The 22,534-nt window shown below is 34.7% G+C and overlaps 1 protein-coding gene and 1 pseudogene across 4 annotated transcripts; both read left to right on the forward strand.

Annotated features, from left to right (window-relative positions):
- Nucleotides 1-351: 351 nt before the first annotated feature.
- On the forward strand, nucleotides 352-5,314 carry LOC111307318 (protein trichome birefringence-like 11; annotated as a pseudogene). The gene is made up of 4 exons (XR_016331875.1): nucleotides 352-1,499; nucleotides 2,519-2,908; nucleotides 3,907-4,040; nucleotides 4,641-5,314. The product of XR_016331875.1 is annotated as a protein trichome birefringence-like 11 (transcript).
- A 798-nt stretch (nucleotides 5,315-6,112) lies between these two features.
- LOC111307932 (NEDD8-activating enzyme E1 catalytic subunit) lies at nucleotides 6,113-15,591 on the forward strand. Of its 3 annotated transcripts, XM_022906279.2 has the most exons (10): nucleotides 6,113-6,444; nucleotides 6,563-6,726; nucleotides 9,942-10,019; nucleotides 12,705-12,907; nucleotides 13,470-13,702; nucleotides 13,791-13,853; nucleotides 13,944-14,000; nucleotides 14,320-14,441; nucleotides 14,916-15,033; nucleotides 15,141-15,591. In XM_022906279.2, the coding sequence occupies exons 1-10, from the start codon at nucleotides 6,346-6,348 to the stop codon at nucleotides 15,426-15,428; spliced, it is 1,425 nt and encodes a 474-aa protein (XP_022762014.1). In that variant the 5' UTR covers nucleotides 6,113-6,345; the 3' UTR covers nucleotides 15,429-15,591. The 3 variants fall into 3 exon arrangements, with proteins under 3 accessions (XP_022762014.1, XP_022762015.1, XP_022762018.1); XM_022906280.2 differs by lacking the exon at nucleotides 9,942-10,019; XM_022906283.2 differs by lacking the exons at nucleotides 6,113-6,444; nucleotides 6,563-6,726; nucleotides 9,942-10,019 and adding an exon at nucleotides 10,143-10,234.
- Nucleotides 15,592-22,534: the final 6,943 nt, after the last annotated feature.

Consider the following 22,534-nt stretch of genomic DNA (forward strand, 5'->3'; position numbering starts at 1 on the left):
TGCACTAGACGAAGAACTCTATAATATAAACAATATTATGAAAGGATAATTACTGTGCATATTCCAAACAAGGATAAGCCAACTGCCGACACAAAACAACAAGTTCACTTGGCTCTTGAGACTAGTAGACAGAAAAAACTATAGCATATAGAAAAAACATCACTGTAGCAATCACTGTAGTAGAAAGAGATAGAGACCTACCATCGAAATCACTGTAGCAGTACTATAGATAAAAATTCTACTGTACATTGTAGCGAAAACTGTACATAGTCACTATTTAAAATTTTTCTATTTAAACCTTCGCTGTAATTAGTTTTAGGCATTCTTTTGGCATTATACTCTTTTTCTTCTCTCTTATCTTTCTCTCTTTAATCCACCATCCTCTACTTGTAAATTCTTAAGTTTAGTTTGTAAAAACCTTTATACATAGATCTTTTCCGCATCCCTTTGTAAATGGTATTAGAGCTTTAAGCTTGTACAAAAGTTTGCTAAGCTTGTATTACAGATTCAGCAATAACGATTTATTTGTTATTCATCTTGTAAGATTTTATTTTCTTTTACTTGCATCTTCTTCTTAAGCTCTTTGTTTCAAAGCTCATACGTGTATATCTGAGTTGCTTGCTAGCGATTGTGGCTTAAGTTGTCTTATTTGCTAACAATTTCAGAAATAGCACACCAATTTTAAGCACAAAAAACATGAAAACTTACGAAGAAAATACTTGTATCCTCTATCTCTCTCCCTACTTCTTCTTTATTGAATTTTGAAGTTTCTATGATTTTTTATTTTATTTCTGATTATTGAATTGTGAAATGAATCCATTTTACCGGTAGCTTACTTGCAAATTCTTATTTCAGTTATTCAACTTTTTTCTTTTCCTCTCTCTAACGAAAACTGAAAAAGAGAAGAAAGTATATCACTCCCAGGTGAATATTGCCTTGCTTCCTTGACACCCTTATATATATATATATATATATATATATATTCTCTCTTTGTTGCCTATCATTCATAGTCATAACTTAACAAAAATGACCTATCAAGCAAAAAAGCCAAAAACAAAAGCATGGTTCAACACCATTGGCCATGAAACCATGCCAAAATTTGAAGTTTTTAAAAGGTTCAGGCGTTTGAGACTCTTTGAGCCATGTTTGGGGGTTCTTGGCTTCTTCTTTGTTGCTGTTTTTGTGATTTGTTGTTTCTTTTACTTGGATTATAGAGTTGTGTCTAAAGGGTATAGAGTTCCTAGTCAGTCACATGGATTTATGTGGCTTAAACTAGATGGGTCTTCTTCAAGTGAGATTAAAAAAGTTGATTTCTTGAGCCAGGAAGGTAAAAGGTGTGATGTGTTTGGTGGTGATTGGGTGTGGGATGAAACTTATCCTCTTTATGAATCCAGAGATTGCAGCTTTCTTGATGAAGGATTTAGGTGTACTGAAAATGGAAGGCCAGATTTGTTCTACACCAAATGGAGATGGCAGCCTAAGCATTGTAACCTTCCCAGGTTTTTATTTTTCTTGATTATTTTATTTTATTTTATTTTTTTCATTCTCTTACACTTTTTGGTTGCTGAGGAATTAACGGGAAACAAAAGACAGATGAAGAAAATTTTGATTATTATTAGAGCCTGATTTACGGAAAGTTTTGAAGTTTTGAAGTTTTGGAAGCAATAGCGACAGAAGCTATGAAGATTGAGTGGTTTTGAAATGTATTATTTTTATTAATTTTGTTGGTTTAGTGCAGTCTACTTGTGGTGTTTGAGTTTCATTGACAACTAGCCATTTTTCTTTGGTTTTTTTCCGTATACGCTCTTAGGCTTAATCATAAAGCTTTAAAAATTATCTGTACAAATGAAAATGACAGCTGTTCAATGTTCTTTTTCTTTTTATGTATTTTGGTTCCTAATTAATTTCACTTCTTTTCCTGATAGATTTTCAAAGCAAGTTGGTTCACAAGTGGTTGGACTTAGCGCGAATTTGACTATGGTTTCCCGTGATTTTATTAAAATTTTGTCTTTTCTTTCCAGTCAACTTCATCATTGTTCATTTCTGTATCTGTTCCTTTCTCATAATTTTGTGGCCATGTTCTGCCGTGGGTAAGCCTCAACCGTGAACACATAAGGATTTGAAGCTTTTTTAAACAATGAAGGCAAAATTAGCTTTCTCTTTGTAGTAATTGAAATCGGCTAATTACCATTTACCGATATACTAAAGATTACTTTAATACTGTATTTCTTGAGTTATTACTAGTAACTGGTTAATTATTCAAATACTATTCATATTCTACTGCTGCTCTTTGATGGCATTCTCTTAAATTTTAAGTTTTATTTCTGACTTTTATATCCTAGAAGGCTTGTGACCCTTCTTTTATTTGTGGTTGTTGACTTATCTTTGATTCTTCTCATCATTGTAGCACTATTTGGCAATTGCCAATGGAAAATATAAGGATTTGAGAATACTTGATTGTGTTTGTTATTTGTTCATGAAGGTTTATTTATTTGTTTTACTTTCATGGATAAAACAGATTTGATGGAAAATTGATGTTAGAGAAGTTGCGAAACAAGCGATTGGTTTTTGTTGGTGATTCAATTGGAAGAAATCAATGGGAATCACTCCTCTGCATGCTTGCTTCTGCAGTTCCCAATAAAGATTCTATATATGAAGTGAATGGCAGCCCAATTACGAAGCATAAAGGTTTCTTGGTATTCAAGTTCAAGGGTTATAATTGCACCGTGGAGTATTATAGAGCTCCTTTTCTTGTCCTGCAGAGCAGGCCTCCCGCTGGGTCTTCGGAAAAGATCAAGACAACACTTAAACTGGATCAAATGGAATGGAATTCTTTTAGGTGGAAAGACGCAGATTTATTGGTCTTCAATACCGGGCATTGGTGGAATTATGAGAAGACCATTAGAGGGTAAACTATTTCTTTTGTTCTTAAGATTCCTTATCATTGTGTCTATATTGTTGATTTTAATGCCAAGTTGATGAGCTTAACTGGGTTAGCTTTGGATACTAAAAATTTCATTAAATCAAAGCATGTGCGGGTTAGTATTTGGTTTATATTGTAGTAATATTATATCTTTGGTAAAAAGAAAAAAAGAAAAAAAATCTTCCAACGCAAACATAATGAAGATCAGTTGCTTATGAAAAATGAGTTTTTTCAAGCATGTTTTGGTGTCCCAAGAAAACAGCAATTGAATGACTGAATGGCGTCCAGGAAGGAATATCAGAATCTTGATCAGCTTCTGATATGGAGGATGCCTAGCGTATCAATGACGACTAGCTGCAGTTTTTGTAGATTAGGATGATGGAGGGCCCTTATGGTTCATATTCATAATTGGAAATTTGTGGTTGTTAATTGAATGATAGGATGTGGTCCTGTGACAGCTCAACAAACTTGCTTTTGAAACAAGCTTCTTTCTGTATCTTTTATTATTATTATTATTTTTTTCACTTCAATGATATGATGAATAACTCGATGATATGAACAACATTGCTTCTGCACTTGCAATCATGATTTCAAACTGTAAATTGCCGTTGGGTAAAGAATTTAGCTGCCAATTTGATATCTAAGAAGGTTCCATCCATATTTTAAGTGTGACTAAACAGAGAAGGTAATTTGTGGCATTGGACTTTGCTTGCATGCATGGTTTGTTAAATTATATTTCACCATTTAATGACAATGAACACTACATTTTCTCATTTATGATTTGGATGGCATATAAATCCCATGAATGAATTCTGGATGGGACCTTTTGGATTTTGTTTCTTACACATGCAAGGGAGGAAGATATGAAAGAGAAGGCCAACTGTCAATAGAAATTGGGAGTCAGTCCTCGCAGTAATCATAAATGCTTAAACTAGGTGGAAGTACTATCATTATCTGTTCTTAAATTTCCATTTGTCGATCAGGGGATGTTACTTTCAAGAAGGGAAAAAAGTCAACATGGAAATGAGAGTAGAACAAGCATATAAAAGGTACATAATGAGGTGAATTCAAGCAAGACCAAGGTCTTCTTCCGCACATTTGCACCTGTACATTTCAGGTTTGTTTTAATTTTATAGCTGTTTTACTGCTAACATCCATGGCATAGTGCTCGTTTAGACCTCTGCACATCTATATTACATTCTCTGGACACCTTTTTTAGTATTTTGGTCTCCTGGAAAGAGTTGGCATAGGTAGAGAGACCTGGGAGAAAGTCCAGTGAGAAATTTTAGGTTCTACCTTTTTTAAACAAGCTTGGATGTCACTGAAAAATTTGCTGTGTTTTTCAAACTAAATCTAGAAATGTAAGTTTTCCTGTCAAAATCAGTGGATTAATTCTTATGCTGCATTCCTTATGCATTCAAGGCCTTGTTTAAACCATTAAATATTTAAGGTAAAAGTTGATCCTAAAGTTTACGACACAGTTTTTAGTTTCTTGATCAAACTATGAGACTGTTATTTGGTCTCTCTTCTAATATGCACATTCATATGTAGTTCAAAATGCCTGCATTAATGCCACTTGTTTTGTATCTAAATAAACTTGAATTACTCCTCAAGACTTGCCAAGGAAGAATAAAAAATTGTGTTTGACTTTTTTGAGTAGATTTTATAGGCAATTGTGGATTTTATGGGAGTGGCTAAACTTTCTACAACTTCTCAGAGGAGGAGATTGGACAAATGGGGGAAGCTGCCACTTGGAGACACTGCCAGAGATGGGTACATCGCTAGTGCCATCTGAAACTTGGGAACAATTCAAAATAGTCAGTGATATGTCATCAGCTTACTCGAATGCATCAGAGGGTATAAAATTTGACATACTAAATGTTACTCGTATGACGGCACAAAGGAAAGATGGCCATTCATCTCTTTACTATTTGGGTCCCAAGGAAAGTCCTGCTCCAATTCATCTGCAGGACTGCAGTCACTGGTGTCTACCAGGAGTGCCTGATGCATGGAATGAGCTACTCTACGCAGTGATCCTCAAGCATTATATGAATCATACGTTCGTTCGACTCATCAACATATGAAGCACAGGTTTGATTGAGGATGAAGCCTCTAATAATACACCTACTACGAAACATAGGAATTCCATGAACAGAAATGAATCAGACTTCGCCACAAACAAAAATGGGAGGTAGTTTAGATTGAATTTTTGCCATAGTTCTAGGGTAAGGATCAAAAGTGGCTCTATGATTTTGGCAGTGTTAGATTATGAAAAGAAAACAAGTTTCTTTTGGCTAGATAGTTGATATTGATTCAAGCAGCCCCAATTTTAAGAGCAATGAGTGGGCACGGATTCAACCTATGGGAATAAAGCTGTAGAACAATTTTACACATTGGGTATTCTGTTGTGATCACGTATTCCTTGGGAAAAAAAGATGTAATTATTATTAAAAAAAAAAAAAGATAGCTGGTAAGCATTAATGCAGGTGACTTTGTGATATTATTCCGGTGGCATGAATATGAAAGTCTGATGGCCGCATGAGCCTTTTGCCATCATTGAAGAAAAAAAATTCTGTTTCTCTTTGCAAGGTGAAAATGTGATGTTAGAGCGTTAGGTGGCATGGGATGGCAACGTAATTCTGTTTAGAAGGACTAATAGATCTTACATAGAAACAGGTACTGTCGATTTGCATTTGTTTGACAAAATTTCAGTTGTGCGTCTATGATTTTTTGATCTTGGAATGTATGAATTTTTTTTTTATCTCATAAATCTCACTCATTCGGATCCAAAATTTTCAGAGTTAAGGAACTTTGGAGTCTCAGGTGTCCCACTGGGATGACTGAACTCATAATCGGTCGACCCATTGATCCATTTTATCCTAAGATGACTTTTTTTAAGTTATCCGGTCTGGTTATTTTCATATTGTTGCTGCTAGTATTGCCGCAAGTCATGAAGATTACTACGTGCATTTTTTTTTTTGGCCAAATTACTACTTACCGCCGTCTTGATTGCCATTTTTTACCTATTTCTCCGACACTAATTTGTAATTATATCCTCTTTGAAAAAAAAGGTCAAAGATAAGCACTAAAATAGAACATGAACAATGGGGAATAGGATCCACAACAGGTCCAAGCCCATTTCTCTCTCTAAAACAATTTATATCTTCGCTTCAAGCATACAAAAAATTTACAGAAAAAATGATAATCAATTGATTCAAGTTCTTTTTTCCGCGTCGGGGTGACTGAAGAGTGAAGGCGATGGAGGGAGGCCTGAAATCCAAAAGCCATCAGAGCCAAGTGTAGAATCCAAGCTTCCTTCTCTAAAATTGATTCAAATTCTTTTTTTTTTTTTTTCTCTTTCGAGTTCCCAATTTATAAATCCAAAACCTCTCCTTCCCGAGGAACCTAAATCTTCCTAAAATATGGCGGACGCAGCTCCACCAAGCAAATCAAGAGACCTGGACAAGCTCCTTCTCCGGCCAGGAAACCTCGTTGGTCCAACCTTCGACCCGGGCGTTCAAGTATAATTCTCTCTCTCTCTGTCTCTTTGCCATTTCTTAGGAACGATTTGTTTGCAAATCTTTAAATTTTTGTTTTTGGTTTAAAGTTTTGATTTGTGAGGGTTTTGGGTATTTGCAGTTAAGGGATGATTTACAGGAATATGTGAAAGTTTTGGTGGTAGGAGCTGGAGGATTGGGATGTGAGCTACTTAAGGATTTGGCCCTCTCTGGTTTTAAAAATCTTGAGGTCATTGACATGGACCGGATTGAAGTTTCCAATCTCAACCGTCAATTCCTCTTCAGGTTTTTCTTTTAATATTTGTTACTTTCTTTTTTAGAAAAATTTTTTGGGGTTTAATTCTTGATTGAATTTGCTGCCACGGTGAATTATTTTGTTGTGATCAAATTGATTGCTGAATTAGAACCAGAAAATATTTAGCACTTATTGTTATAATTTGATGCTGGTTAAATTCTAAAGATAACAAAACAAGAAAAAATATAGTAGAAGAAGGGGGAAGAAGAAGAATAAGAGATGAATGATAGAGAGAGGGGACGTTAATTCAGTTCTCCAGAATGACAGTATCCCTTTCCTCATTCTGCTTTTGAGCTGTTAACTAGGCAGCTGCTATGCTCCTGGAATCACGGATGGCACGTTGCATTCTCTTTCCTCCTAACGGTATTGACAGCTATGCAAAATCAATGGGCCAAGATCAGCTTAGGCCTTACAAAAAAATAAAGTCCAAATTATAAAAAAAAAAGTCCAATGGTAATAAAAGGTAACCCAAATCCATATTCAATTGTTTTTGGCCTGCAACAGTGCTCCCTCCAGGATCAAATGCAGGATACTTCTTTTGCAATTCAAATAGCATCTCCCAAGTAGCATCTTCCAAGTAGCATCTTTTTAGAAAAGAATTGGTCCATTCAACCGATACTTTAGTAACGGCTCTGTTTCCCCTCTTAACCATTCTTCTAGCCAAGATCTTAGTTGGCTTCTTCACTATTGATCCATCATCATCCACAGCAGGTAAACTGGATTGCGCCATTGAGCTGCCAACATGTTTCTTTAACCGTGAAACATGAAATGTGTGGTGGATTTTGGAATTACCAGGCAATTATAGGCTATATGCAACATGACTGATCTTTTCCAAGACTCTATAGGGTCCAAAATATTTGGCAGCAAGTTTGTTACAGCTTTTGTTCTTCACTATTTGTTACTATAAGGCTGCAACTTGACATATACTAGATCTCCCACCCTGAACTCCTTATCACTCCTCTTTTGTCAGCCATGTTCGTCATCCTTGTTTGAGTTGTGGACTAGAACTTCATCATTTTTATTGCAAACTCTCTGGCTTGTAAGCTCCTATCTACTGTCTTACAATTGAATCTCCCGCTATGTATGGCAAATGTAGTGGAGGAGGTTGCCCATACACCACCTCATAAGGAGTGGAGTTGATAGCTGAATGGTGGCTGGTATTATACCACCTTCTGAAAATACAGCCATCTTGTCCATTTCCTAGGAGTTCCACTCACCATGCATCTCAAGTACGTTTCCAAGCATCGATTTACAATCTCTATCTGTCCATCAGACTGGGGATGATAAGCAGAAGATTTGTTGAGAGAAGTCCCATGTCTCTTGAAGAGCTCTTGTTAGAATTTACTCATGAAGATTTTATCCCTATCAGAAACAATAGAGCTAGGCATATCATGTAGCTTGTAGATGTGATTCATAAACAATTGTGCAACTATCAGAGCAGTAAAAGGATGGAAAATAGCCACTAAAGTGAGCATATTTGCTCAATCTGTCTACCACCACGAATATGGTATGCTTACCATGTGACTTGGGTAATCCCTCTATGAAATCCTTAGAGATGTTGTGCCAAATCCTCTCAGGTATAGGCAGTGGTTGTAGAAGACTTGGAGAGGCTGAATTATCACACTTGCACTGCCGACACACATTGCATTCCTGAACCATTCTTCTCTTATCCTTCTTGAGTCCTTTCCAATACAGAACACTAGCAATCCTTTTCATAGTGACATATACTTCAGAGTGACCACTGGTCGGGCTATTGTGATAATATTGCAAAAGTTCTTGTCTCAGTGCTGGTACCATCCCAACTACCAGTTTACCTTTTCACCTTAGTTGACCTCTATGCCATGTGTATTTAGAATTGGGATTTGTATTGCATTGCAGCTCCTTGATCAACTGTTGCAACCTTGGATCCTGATTCCAAGAAGCTTGAATTCTTCCCAACAAATCAGTACCTATAGTAGTTATGGCCATCACCTGTGCTGATTTACTCTCGGATTTCCTGGACAAGGCATCAGCTATTGTGTTGAATGCCCCCTTCCTGTAGACAACCTCGTAATCATAAACCATCATCGTTGCAATCCAAAGCTGCTGTGCAGGAGTGGCTTCCTGTTTGGTAAGGAGGAATTTAAACTTTGATGATCTGTCTTTATGATGAAATGTCTCCTTCATAGATAGGCATTCCATTTTTTTTTTTTTTTACTGCCATAAGAACAACCATCATCTCCTTCTCATATGTAGATAGAATTTGATGTCTAGGTGACAAAGCCTTGCTAAAATATGCTATAGGTCTTCCTTCTTGAGTCAATAGAGCCCCTACACCCGACCCTGAAGCATCGATCTCCACCATGAACACTTTGTTAAAATTGGGCAGAGCTAATACTAGGGTAGTAGTCATGGCAACCTGTAACTTCTTGAAAGATTCCCCCGCTTGCTTATTCCATTTGAAGGCATCTTTCTTGAGTAAATATGCAAGCAGCTAGGCTAACACCCCGTATCCATTAATTAACCTTATGTAATAACCAATGAGGCCAAGAAACCCTCTTATCTCTTTTACATTGTGAGGCTAAGGCCATTCCAACACACGCAAAACTTTCTACTTATCCATCTCAACTCTTTTAGCAGAAATCACATGTCCAAGTTACTCTACCTCTATGGCAGCAAAAAACACATTTGCTTTTCTTAAGAAACAACTTGTTAGCTTTGAGAATCTCAAAGACCTGCCTCATGTGAGCTACATGACTACACATATGAGTAGAATAAATAAGAATATCATCAAAGAATACTAATACAAATCTCCTCAAGTATGCTTTAAAAAGAGAATTCGTTAGACTTTGAAAAGTTGAAGGTGAATTAGTAAGCCCATAGGGCATAACTAAGAATTCATAGTGCCGGTCATGTGTTCTAAAACCTGTTTTATAAATGTTTGCCTCATGCATTCTAATTTGATGATATCTTGATCTCAAATCTAGTTTTGAGAAAATATTTGCACCATTTAACTCATCCAATAACTCTTCTACTAAGGGCATAGGAAACTTATCTTTAATAGTGAGTTGGTTCAACTGTCTGTAGTCAATACATAGCCTCCAGGGTCCAGCTTTTTTCTTGACCATGACAATTGGAGAAGCAAATAAGCTGCAATTGTGCCTGATAATGCCAAAGTTTAATATCTCCTTAATCAACTTCTCAATCTCATCTTTTTATATTGCAGGATATCTATAGGGCTTAATCTTGACTGTTTGAGTCTTGTCCTTAAGAGGAATTCTGTGATTATGGGACCTATGGGGAGGTACTGAGTTGCTTTAAACAGTTTAGCATACTCCTGTATTAGCTGCTCAAAGTTGCTGTTTCCTGGGAATTGAACTGTTGTTGTGGCGATGGCATTTAATTGAACTTGGTTGCTGGCGGTGAGTAACAATGAGCATGGATGAAGTTTCTGACCAACAGACAAGGCTTGCAACAGTTTAATTTCTTGTTTCTTATTGGCCATATCCAGGATACCAGGTTGTATTCCCTAAAGTGGCCTCCAATTCCCTTGATATTGAAACTGCATGTTTAAGACAGAGAAATCCCACAATATGGTTTCCAAGGTTTTCACCATTGTACCCCCAAGACTACGTCGCACCCCTTCAGTGTCAAAACCATAAAATCAGCTATAAATGCAGACTCCAAGACTGACCATTGCAATTGTTGACTAAATCCTGCAGTTCTTACCCTTTCGCCATTAGCTACTGTTACACCAACTTATGGTTCTGTCCAATATGTAGTCCCAAAGCCTTGGCCACAGAGAGGTCAATGAAGTTGTGGGTACTTCCAGAGTCCACCAGCATAACCAGTTTATGGTTTTTATTACACCATGAGTTCTCATGGTTTGAAACCCAGAAGTGCCTGGTATAGCATGTAAAGAGAGTACAGGTTCCTCACTTCCATCATTCTCAGTTATCGGTACTTCTGGATTATCAACACAATCTGAGAATTCTTCTGTCTCATTTTCCTCTTCACTCCCTTCAATGAGTAATTGATACAATTGAGACTTCATGCATTTGTGGCCAACTGAATACTTGGCTCCACATCAATAACAAAGCCCCTTTTTCGTCCTCTCTTCCATCTCAGCTGGTGTAGGGCGTTTGGATTGTTTGAGCTACTGCTATTGAAGTTGGGTCTATTAGGTTGGTGAGTAAAAGTTTTATTATTGAGATCCAAAAGGTTGGGATTAGGGGTGCTTTTGGGGTAGGCAATAAGGATGGAAGGTTACTGTTTTTGGTAGTGTACCTGCTGGTGCTATGGAAAGACAAGTGATAAGAGGGTTTTGTAGGTAAGGTATGTTTCTTATAAATTTGGTAGATGATAGATTCAATTTGTTTGGCCAAATGAAAAGCCTAATTCAAGGTTGTAGGTCTGAAAAGTCTAATAGATTGTGATATCTTTGGTTTAAGATTACTAATGCTTAGGGCATAAGCATCAAGTAATTGTAAGAGATTAAGAATGCCTATAAAATCTTTGTGAAACTGTTCAATAGAAGAAGTTTGCTTAAGCTCCACTAGCTCTGCCATGGAGTCTTCATACTCCTTAGAGGCGAATCTGTCCTTCATCTCCTTAATGTACACCCCGCGGCCCCCCCCCCCCCCCCCCCCGTGCAGTGCTTAAATTCTGAAATCCTCCTTAGACTTAGTAGAGTACTGGTGCCACTGCAAGGCTTTCCCTTCTAGGCCCAACAGTACTACTCTAACCTTGGAGTGTTCAAGGACCCTTTCATAATCAAAATACTGTTCTAGCTTCATGTACCAACCCTTAAAGTTATCTCCATTAAACTTAGGACAGTCTAGTTTAAGCAGCTTGTAGGATTCAGAGATCAAATGCTTGTTCTGGATTGCAAAAGTCATAGTATTGTTCAGGGTTATGTCTCCAGAAGAAAGCTTGGGTTCTTCACTACTAGAATCTGATTCCTTCCCCAACCTCCGCTTTTACCGATCGAAGTTTGGTGCCCTTCCCATTGATCAGGCGCGGAATTCCCATCCTTTGGAGCTATATCGAACAAGTTTTAAAACTCATCCAACAACCGAGCTCTCATTCCTTCAATCTTCTGCTCCAAATCCACAAATCTTTGTTCCATCTGTGCATCCCTTTGTTGATGATCATTCTGTAATCTGGAAATCTCTTGTGCATTTTTGTTGTATCTTCCTGGTAGTGATTCCATCTACTGTTGGTGTCAGGTATTGGGCTTTGATACCAAATGATGCTGGTTAAATTCTAAAGATAACAGAATAAGAAAAAATATAGTAGAAAAGGGGGAAGAAGAAGAAGAATAAGAGATGAACAATTGAGGGATGGGACGTTAATTCAATTCTCCAGAATGACAGTATCCCTTTCCTCATTCTGTTTTTGAGCTAGTAACCAGGCAGCTGCTATTCCTCTGGAATCTTGGATGACACATTACATTCTCTTTCCTCCTCCTAATGGTATCGACAGCTATGCATACTAGATGGGCCAAGCTCAGCTTAGGCCTTACAGAAAAATAAAGTCCAAATTATAAAAAAAAAAAAGTCCAACGGTATTAAAAAGTAACCCAAATCATATTCAATTGTTTTGGGTCTGCAACATAATTTTAGTTCTTTTTTCTAAATATTCAATCTCGCATGGAAGTCTTAGGTCCAAATCCTATTCCTAGTACAAGATTGGGTTTCTTACTTTTGTGTAGCAAACTAGCAATAGACTGTTGAACTTTCACTTGTATTAAATAAAAAACCAAGCACGGAAAGATGCATGGATGTCTCATAAAAAGATTGGCGATGCATTTGGTTATGAATTTTTTTTTCACACTAGCTAATTTTACCATCATTATATTTGCTTTACTATCTCTTTCATTTGATTATTGTCACTGCAGCTTGAATATCTACTATGCATCTTTTGTTTAATTTATATTTGAGACTGGAAAGTTTAAAGCTGATGTAATTTGGGGTGTTAATACTTGTAGGCTGGAAGATGTTGGTAAACCAAAGGCTGAGGTTGCAGCAAAGCGTGTGATGGAAAGAGTTAGTGGTGTGAATATTGTGCCTCATTTTTGCCGAATTGAGGACAAAGACATTGAATTTTATAGTGACTTCAATATTATTGCCCTTGGTCTTGATTCCATTGAGGCTCGGAGCTACATTAATGCTGTGGCTTGTAGTTTCCTTGGTGTGTTTTTTAACCTATTAATAGTTGATTGCATCTATTTGAAAATTGCTTTAAATATCTATTATATTAGTTCTAGGACATTTTAAAATTCAAAATTTTTATTTGGAAATTCTTGGAATTTATCTTAATGTGAGGGCTAGCAAATATACTCTAATGCTCTAGCCTCTAGGTTCATCATCATGACAAAATGATAATAGATTAGACACAGCCTTATGGCATATGCTTCGTATGCTTGTATGAGCTATGAAAAGCACGAGAGCTCAGAGCTGTTGCATGTTTCTCTACATGTTTGAGTCGCTTGGGACATGTTTAATCCCTTAATACCTGGCATTGAAGGAGTTAGTTTCATAATTTGAAGTTCAACAGATAATTAGAAGCAGGAGTCTGGTAATGATACCATTTTACTTGCTTTTCTTTCTTGTAGCATGAATTCTGAGTTAGGTATTTGATCTTTTATCATCTGCGTTTATTCTCCTTTAATGTACCGAACATTTTTTTGTAAAGTGACTTGCTAGATTAAATTAGGCTAATATTGTAACTAACTTTTTTCCTGTTTTTGAAGAGTATGATTTTGACGATAATCCACGAGAAGAAACAATGAAGCCTATGGTAGATGGTGGGACTGAAGGTTTCAAGGGCCATGCTAGGGTGATTGTGCCAGGGGTCACACCATGCTTTGAGTGTACAATCTGGCTTTTTCCTCCTCAAGTGAAGTTTCCTTTATGTACTTTAGCAGAAACCCCCAGAAATGCAGCTCATTGTATTGAATATGCTCACTTAATTAAATGGGATGAGGTAATATTATAATTAATGTCTTATTTGTCATTTTCTGAATCTGTTGATTCTGAATTTTCATGACAGTTTTCTTCTCCCTACCTTATAGGTTCACAGGGGGAAGGCTTTTGATCCAGATAACGGAGATCACATGAAGTGGGTCTATGATGAGGTTAAACATATGAATCTTTTTAGCATTGATTGCCTTTAAGCTGGTTTTGCTTTTTGTGATTCTTTCACTAATGACATCCAAATATCACAGGCTGTCAAGAGAGCTGAACTTTTCGGCATTCCAGGAGTTACTTATTCTCTTACACAGGTATTCTGGGAAGCTAAAGTTTGTGATTTATATTCTCTTGATCACTGTATTGCTACTTCTGGTGTTCTTTATGATTCCTGAAGAAAATAGCTTATATTTTAAGTTGTCCAATGTATCAATTTGGTTTTTTAACAATTTACTTTTTCTTAACTATTCAAGATTTCATACGTGTCCAATGTATCAATAAGCAAAATAGCATTATGATGCTAGATTTAAAGAACTAATTTTCATTTGTGAAAGTATAAATGGTCACATTTTTTAGTGTCTTCTCCTCTTTGATTATAGATAAAATAATATAATATCTCAATGTTACTTACAGGGTGTTGTAAAAAACATTATACCAGCTATTGCTTCCACCAATGCAATTGTTTCTGCTGCATGTGCTTTGGAAACCTTGAAGATTGCATCAGGATGCAGTAAAACTCTATCAAACTATCTTACGTATGTCCAACCCTCTCTCTACCTCTCCTTGGGGCATTCTATTATTGAAACTTACAATGATTGTGGTGGCTATATTTGAATGGCTTTGACATTTATTCTTGTTTGAGTATGGTACTTTCACTACTGATTTTCCATTTATTATATGTACGTAGATTATAACCACTATGATAGTAGCAATTATCTCTGAATCTCGGCAAAAGATAGCAAGAGGGAGGGAGAATAGGCTCTCTGAAACCATGCAAAATAGTTGATTCCCCTATTGTGATGACTTGATTGTCAACAGGATATCGTAGAAATGAATACATTCAGCAAACTTGATATACATGTACATGGATGAATAATTTCTTGTTTTAATCTCCTCTCTGCCTTTAGAACAGTGATATTTATTTATTTGTTTATTATATTTTAAATTTTCATGTTGGTTATCTATTATACTTCAAAATCCATTGTCAAACTTGCATACTTCTTTTATAGGTATAATGGTGTTGAAGGTCTTCACTCCAAAGTGACTCAATTTGTCAAGGACAAGGACTGTCTTGTCTGTGGTCCAGGTGTTCTCATTGAGCTGGATACTACTGTTACTCTTCAAAAGGTTAACTTTCTGAATCTTATGGAGCTGAGTTTGTAGGTTGGCTTGGGTCATTATTAGTACGTTGTTTTATTTATGCTTTTCCCTTTATTGGATTTATATTGAAGCAGTTCATCAATATGCTAGAGGAGCATCCTAAGCTGCTCATATCGAAGGCCTCAATCACATATCACGGAAAGAATCTATACATGCAGGCACCTCCTGTTCTGGAAGAAATGACCAGATCAAATCTAAATCTGCCGCTATATGACCTCATGGATAAAATCCCAAAAGACATTCTCCATGCGACTGGTACAATCAACAAGGACAACAAAAAGTCTTCTGGTTTAAAAAAATTACGTGTTGTTTTCAAGGGAATTGATGGGGTTACAGATATGGATTTGGCTGGTGGTGCATGATCGTAAAAATATAAATTATATTTATTCTTGTAAAAAATTTCAAGCCCTTTTTGCAGTATTTGTTGAAGAAAATGTGTTTTAGGTCCAAGTTATTGATACATTATGAACTTCCACGATGCCAATTGTTTTCTATGGTATATTGCCAGTCATCATCTTATTTGCCTCTTTTTTTTTTTTTCTTTTTTTTTTTTAAAATTAAACACAATGAGTAATTTGCTATGGTTGGAAATGAGAAATTTAATTCGCAGTAGATTTTAAGGTTTTGCTTTGCACCGTGGATAGGAAAATAGTAAGTTAGAAAAATAAAAAAAATTAAAAATTGAAAAAGGGGAAATATAGAAAGATATGTTAATAGTTGTTAGTTAAATATTAGACTTACGGTAGAATGCTAGGTTTTAGATTTTTAATTCTATTTCATGGTTTTAAATTCTGGAAGTCTTTAGTATAGAAAAAATAATGAATAGAAATGTTGAAAAGAATTAATTTTTTTTATTTATGATTTTATAAAATAAAAAAATGAAAAAATTATTTTATTTTATTATTATATCTTTTGTTTATTAATATTAAAAAAAATTTAAAACTTGATGGATAATGTTGCAAGTATAAAGCATCTAGATTTTTTTTTTTTTTTTTTTAATATTAGACACTTAAGTTTGTTTAGGTATGTTTTGGTCAAATATGATGCATTGAAAGTTAAGACTCGGGTCTTTTTCAAGATTTTTTATTTCATGACTTTTGAATAAATCGATTCTTAGGTTAATACAAAAGAAAAACAATAATTAAGAAAAAAGTCAAAAGTCAATTTAAAAGATAATTTAGTCAAACTAGACAAATTTAGTCAAATTTAGGTCAATTATTGGATTTTTTTATTGATAAAAACTGTTGAGGCTCATTAGTAATAAATGAGGAATTTTATTTACATTCCTATGTTTATTTTATACACCCCACTATTAAATATAATCTATATTCAAACTAAAATTTCTTATTTTTACTAAATATATCTCATAACTCACATTTTTATTTTCCCTTCTTACTTTTTCAATTTCATTCTCTATTATTTTTTTCTCTTCAAAACCCTAAATCAATCAAACTAATCCCAAATCAACTTTGTTCTTGAGTTTTTTTACTTATTAAAGGCAACATTTCTAGCTTTCTTTTCGATTAATTTGGTTGAAATGTGGTTGAAATTCATGTAGAAATAAAGGTTTAGGGTTTATGGTAGAATGAGGTTGAATTCGAGCTTCTTGGAAATGTGTTTTTGAAAAAACTTGAGGTTTCTCAAAAATCAATTGCTAAGAAACCTATTGTTTTCTTGGAAATTGATTTTCGAGAGACCTTAAGTTATCTCGGAAATGGGTGTTTGAGAAGAATGATGCTTTTCTCAAAAATTCATTTCCCAAAGGGTTGTAGTATTCTTGGATACCCATTCTGCGAAGGTAGGTTCTAATATTCTCAGAAACCTATTTTTGAAAAGATTTTAGGCCTTACAGCATTGGATTTTCAAGCAGTTGAGGCTTCTCATAAACCAATTCTTGATAAGACTTTAGGTTTCTCAGTAGTTGATTTTTGAGAAGCTTAAAGATCTATTTTTTATTCTATAAATTTGATTCAATTTTTCCATGAATTAATATATTTTGCAAATTTGTCTTTGAGTTGACATTTTTAATGATTTATGTTTTGTTACAGATATGGCTAGTACTAGAGAAAGAGGTACTGGAGTTGATGTCGGTCCTAGTCAGAGGCATTCGAGTGCCTTTGAGAGGTGATGGAGAATTGTAGGGGATGGTGAGCCTGAGAATCATATGTTTAATGAGATTCCTTAGGCTGAGCCTTCAACTTGCACCATTGATGAGCATCAAGTGGAGTCATTCCCAGAGGGTTCTCATGATACCTCAATTATCTTGAGTTTCGCTTCTTATGTTGCATTCCAAATTTAGAATGGCCAAGTAACCACTCAAATTATATTATTGTTGATGATTTGTATATGATATTAAAATTAGGAATGTTGTATTAAAATTTTATTGTTGTTGTTGTTGTTGTTGTTGTTATTGTTACAGGAGCGAGGTTTGTTGAAGTCGATTAACCATAGGTCGAAGTTATAGCAATGGCATCTAGATGATGTACAGAGAAAGATCTGAGCCCATATGGTGTAGTCAGGGTTGTCTTCACTCATTGACTGCACTTATCATAGCATCAACGCAACATTAGTATCCACTTTTGTCAATAGGTGGTAGCTGGAGACAAACACATTTTATATGCTGTTTGGTGAGATGACTATCATGCTGGATGATGTGTTCATCTTTTTCCACATATTGATAAGGATGACCTCGGTTAGAATGCTTCATTTGTTGACGATGCACGAGGCAAACATATTATTGTCGAGGTTTTCGGAGTTTCTTATGATGATGCTAGATGGGAGACTAAATCAAGTAAAAGATCTACTATTTGACTATCTTGGCTGTGTGAGACCTTTAGGCATGTCACTGATGCATCGGATGATGAGGCAATTGCATGTGCATCCCATGCTTTTTTATTTGGTAGGGAATATGTTATTTTGTGATGAGATCGCCATAAGAGTCTCATTAACGTACTTACCCTTACTCGAGGACCTCGTTGCTAGGGATGGCATCGGGGTGGGGCGGGTTGTTTTATTTTCCCCGCCTTCGACCCGATGCTTTAATGCTTTTATCCGATACCCGACCTACCCCCGCTCGGAGGTTGTAGCTGAAAAACCCGACTCCGACCCGCTTGAATATTATTTACCCGAATTTTACCCGACCCGACCCGACCCTAATTTAATCTACTACCTATTCAAATTTATTGCAAATGTAATAAATCATAATCTAAATATATTACAAACATGAACAAATTTAACATAATCACTCACAAATTCAAATTTAGTACATACATTTTTTTTTATTTAATAAAAATCTCATAAATTCTTACCATAAGTAATAGAATTATAAAATACATAAAACATAGTAAATCAAAACTCACAAATTCTCACAATAGATGATGGAATTATGAAATATATAAAACTTAGTAAACTAAAATTCAAATATGAAACAAGCATAAGTTAATAACTAAAATTTAAATATAGTACATAATACAAGATAAACATTAAAAGCTTAAACTACCACAATAAAAAGTTAAATTGTTTGAACATTCTTTCATCCAATATGGTGAAAATCTTCCAAGACCACAACAAATCATTTCATCATCACTAAGCTTCATATCATCATTCTCCTCTAACCACACTAGTCCTATAAAATAAAACAATAAGATGAATAAATAAATATTATAAAATAATATATTTAAAAATAATAATATAAAAAATGAATTAGTTATAAAAGATAATATTATTTACCAAATTAGTTATCTTTTCCTCAATCTCACTATCATCAACATCCTTGTAAAAAGAATTTTCATCTAATGAAATTGACCCTACAAATGAAATAATAAAATATTAGCAAATAATATATAACAACAAAATATAGTAACTAACAATATGCTAAAATAAAAAATAAAATTACATAATATGAATTATTGTACCTTCTTCTTTAGCCTATAACCAATTTTGACAAAATGTTAAAGCTTTTATAGTTGATGGATGAAGTCTATTACGTTGTGCACTCACCAACCTCCCTCCAATACTAAAAGTAGACTCTGAAGCAACAGTAGAAACTGGTATGGCATATATATCTCTAACAATAAGTTGTAAGGTCGAAAATTGAGGTCCAGTTAGTTTCCACCAATTCAATATATCAAAATCTCTTTTTCTTGGTATGACTTCTTCATCCAAGTAACGATCAAACTCTGATTTTACTTTTGAATTTTTCTTTTTTTTCTTTGAAACAAAATCATCTTAGTCTCCCAAATTTTCCAATTTAGTAACACCAACACCATCTAAGAATGAAAAGCTTGAACTAGAAGGTCCTTCTTCCTTTTTCAAAGCCAATTTCTCCTCATACTCCTTAAGCAAATCCTTTCAATTTCAAATTCAACATTTTCTCCATAAATCTTTTCAAAGTAATACTCCAACAACTCTGTTTTATACCTTGGATCTAAAATTGTAGCAACACCCATTATGCCATGCACATCATTCTAATATTTTTCAAATTTGCCTAACATGCTCACAGCCATACATGAAATAATTCTATTGGTATGCATAATCCATTCATTCAATGCCAATCTGATTTTGCAAATATTAGGAAAATAAAAAATTGCAGTAGCATATTTTGTGCCAGAAAACCCTTTAGTGATATCATAAAACAATTTCAACTTCTCACAAATCTCGGTTGCAATGATCCAATCATTTTCAGTTGGTAAATATTTGTACAAAGGATCACCATGTAATTGCACACAATGAGGAAAAACATCTTTATAAAACAAAGTTGTTCGAAACATCAAATAAGTAGAGTTTCATCGTGTTTTGACATCAACACACAACTTTTTTAAAGTTGGAATACGCAATTGACGCGCTGCCTCTTCAAAATTTTCGCACCTCTTTGGTGTAGCACCCCAAAAAGAACACTATCATGAATTCTTTCAATTCCATCTCCAATCACACTCAATCCATCTTTCACAATCAAATACAAGATGTGTGCGCAACAACGCATATGAAAAAAAGCCTCATTAAGCAAAAATGCATCACAACCAATTCTATCAATTAACAACTCAGTAACACCATCATTCACACTACAATTATCCACTGCAATAGATGAAAATTTTCTATCAATATTTCAATCTAGGAAACATTTCATCAAACTTGAAGTAATGACCTCTTTTGTATGTAGAGTTGGCACATATTCAAACCTAATTAAACAATCAATTATTTACATTAATTTAATAATTAATTCAATAATAATAATTACTTAATAAAAAATAAACATTATCAAAATAAGACAATTTAATAAAATATACTTGATGATGCGTTTTTGTAAGTTCCATTGATTATTGATGTAATGAGCAGTGACAGCCATGTATCCTCTTTTTTGGTGATCAACAATCCACATATCAGTTGTGATAGTAATTCTCCCTTCATTAGCTTCCAACTTGGATATTACTTTTGCCTTTTCCTCTTTGAAAATATTCAAAATATCACTCTTTATAGTATTTCGAGAAGGCATAGCAAACAAAGGTTAGAGACTGTAAGAATACTTTCTGAATTGCACATGATCAACCATTGATAAAGGATATTTATGCATGATTATCATGTCGGTAAGCTCCCTCCTTGTGACATTTTGATCAAAGGAAAAGTTTTTTAGTGTTACTTTTCCATCTGCCTTCCTTTGATTTGCTACCAGCACTTGTTGATGAATATCCATTTGAAATCGCTTGCTACACCTCTCTGAATGTTCACGTAAATGACTTGTCCCATTCTTTGAAGCACCACCAAGTTTTTTCTTACAATAATTGCATATTGCCTTCCATTCATTATTGATCTTCTCTTTTTTAAAATGTTTCCATACTTCTGATTTTAGCTTACTTGAGTTATACCCATTATCATCAACTTCAGCACCCTGATTCATCACACTTAATGATTGAGTTGTATTTTCATCAGATGTTGGAATTGGAGTTTGCTGAATTGGTGATTGATGTGAGGTAGAAGTAGGAGGTGTTAGGGAACATGAATTATCTCCCAAATTAGACATTTTACCTTCATTCATAAAAAAAAATAGAGTTATTATTTTTTATATTAACAAATAAAGCAACTGAATAGATTAACTATATAAAACCAAAATAAAAAGTTTTATTAACAAATAATTCTACCGAAACAATTGAAAACCAAACTTAGAATCTAAGTATAAAAAAAATTAGACAAGTTCATTCCTTAAAAAAAAAGTAAGAGATTATCCTACCATGTACAACTTAGCATGCACCTTTAACCAAATAAGAAGGCTAATTAACATATAAAACAAGTTAAAGTATCTTCATTTGTCTTATCAAACTTAAAAAGCCAAGAAACTATGTAAAGTAATAATAATAATAATAATAATAACAACAACAACAACAACTAGCTAGTTCATCAACTTCCTAGATTATGAATGATTCCTTACATTAATTGTAACAATTCTCATGTGTGAGTTGATTAACTTTATAAATGTTCCAAGTTAGAAGAAATTGGGACTAATTTTAATTGTAGATATAGGTTTTGTACTTACACCATTGCAAGAAGCTTTTCTTTATAGAGAAATTTTGCTCACAACATTAGAGTATGGAAGCTAACATCTATATCCTTGGAAAAGATGAATTCTATTTAAATCTCTTGGAGAGAGAGTTATAAATTTGACAATCACCTATATTTGTGAACGAGGGTGGTTTAGAAATTGCACAAACTGTGAAACCCCATGAGTACAATGCAACTTCTGTTTCGAATAGGCCAAAGTTCGTTAAATCGTAAATAAGACATGAATCACCTAATACTTATACCACCCAAAAACAAGAATCTGCTCAAGCTAAGTTGGTAACTAAAAGTAGCATGAATGAGGGTAGTTTAGAAACCACCCATACTGTGAACCCCCCAGAGTGTGGCAATAGTGGTGGTAAAGTTAATGACACCCATGATTCTGCTTTCAATAAGCCATTTTCTTCTTCCATATCTACCTTTGGAGGTATTAGCTCAGATAAACTGAAAGATGAGACCAACGATAGTTCACAGTTTCAGCAAAAGACAATGTCTGTGAATTGTGATACGGGGTGGGGAAATGGTACAAGTTAGGTTTTAACCCGGTGGCATTGATTCGCTGATTTCTTTACGTGTTATTATAATATTGTTAATTTCTTTTTTCAGGTGAGTTACCAGGTTTATATCCCTAAGAGAGCCCCTACTTTGGCTAAGAGGCCTCAAGCGCTAGTGTTAAATCTAAAAAGTTGATTCAATGAGGTAATTTTTGTGATGACTTGAGAGTTGCAAACAACTATAATTTTGCCTGCAACATCAGTTGGACAACTATCAAAGATGGAAAGTGTCATTTGATTTAAAACTATGTTATTATATGCCAAAAAATGCTAAATTTACAGCTAAATATGTCCCACTGAAGCATCTAATTTCAATTTCTCCTTTTTACTTTAATTCTAGAATCTAATCCCACTGAGTATTCAAT

Source organism: Durio zibethinus, chromosome 22 (genome assembly GCF_047325235.1).
Source record: "Durio zibethinus cultivar Kanyao isolate XHJ-2024 chromosome 22, ASM4732523v1, whole genome shotgun sequence".
NCBI classification, from domain to species: Eukaryota; Viridiplantae; Streptophyta; class Magnoliopsida; order Malvales; family Malvaceae; genus Durio; species Durio zibethinus.

Bases quoted from the DNA above. Each gene is read 5' to 3' on its own strand.
- LOC111307932 (XM_022906279.2), top strand. From the start codon at position 6,346: ATGGCGGACGCAGCTCCACCAAGCAAATCAAGAGACCTGGACAAGCTC. The intron at 12,908-13,469 runs GTGTGTTTTTTA...CTGTTTTTGAAG, and splicing joins TGTGGCTTGTAGTTTCCTTG to AGTATGATTTTGACGATAAT. The intron at 14,001-14,319 runs GTATTCTGGGAA...TGTTACTTACAG, and splicing joins TTACTTATTCTCTTACACAG to GGTGTTGTAAAAAACATTAT.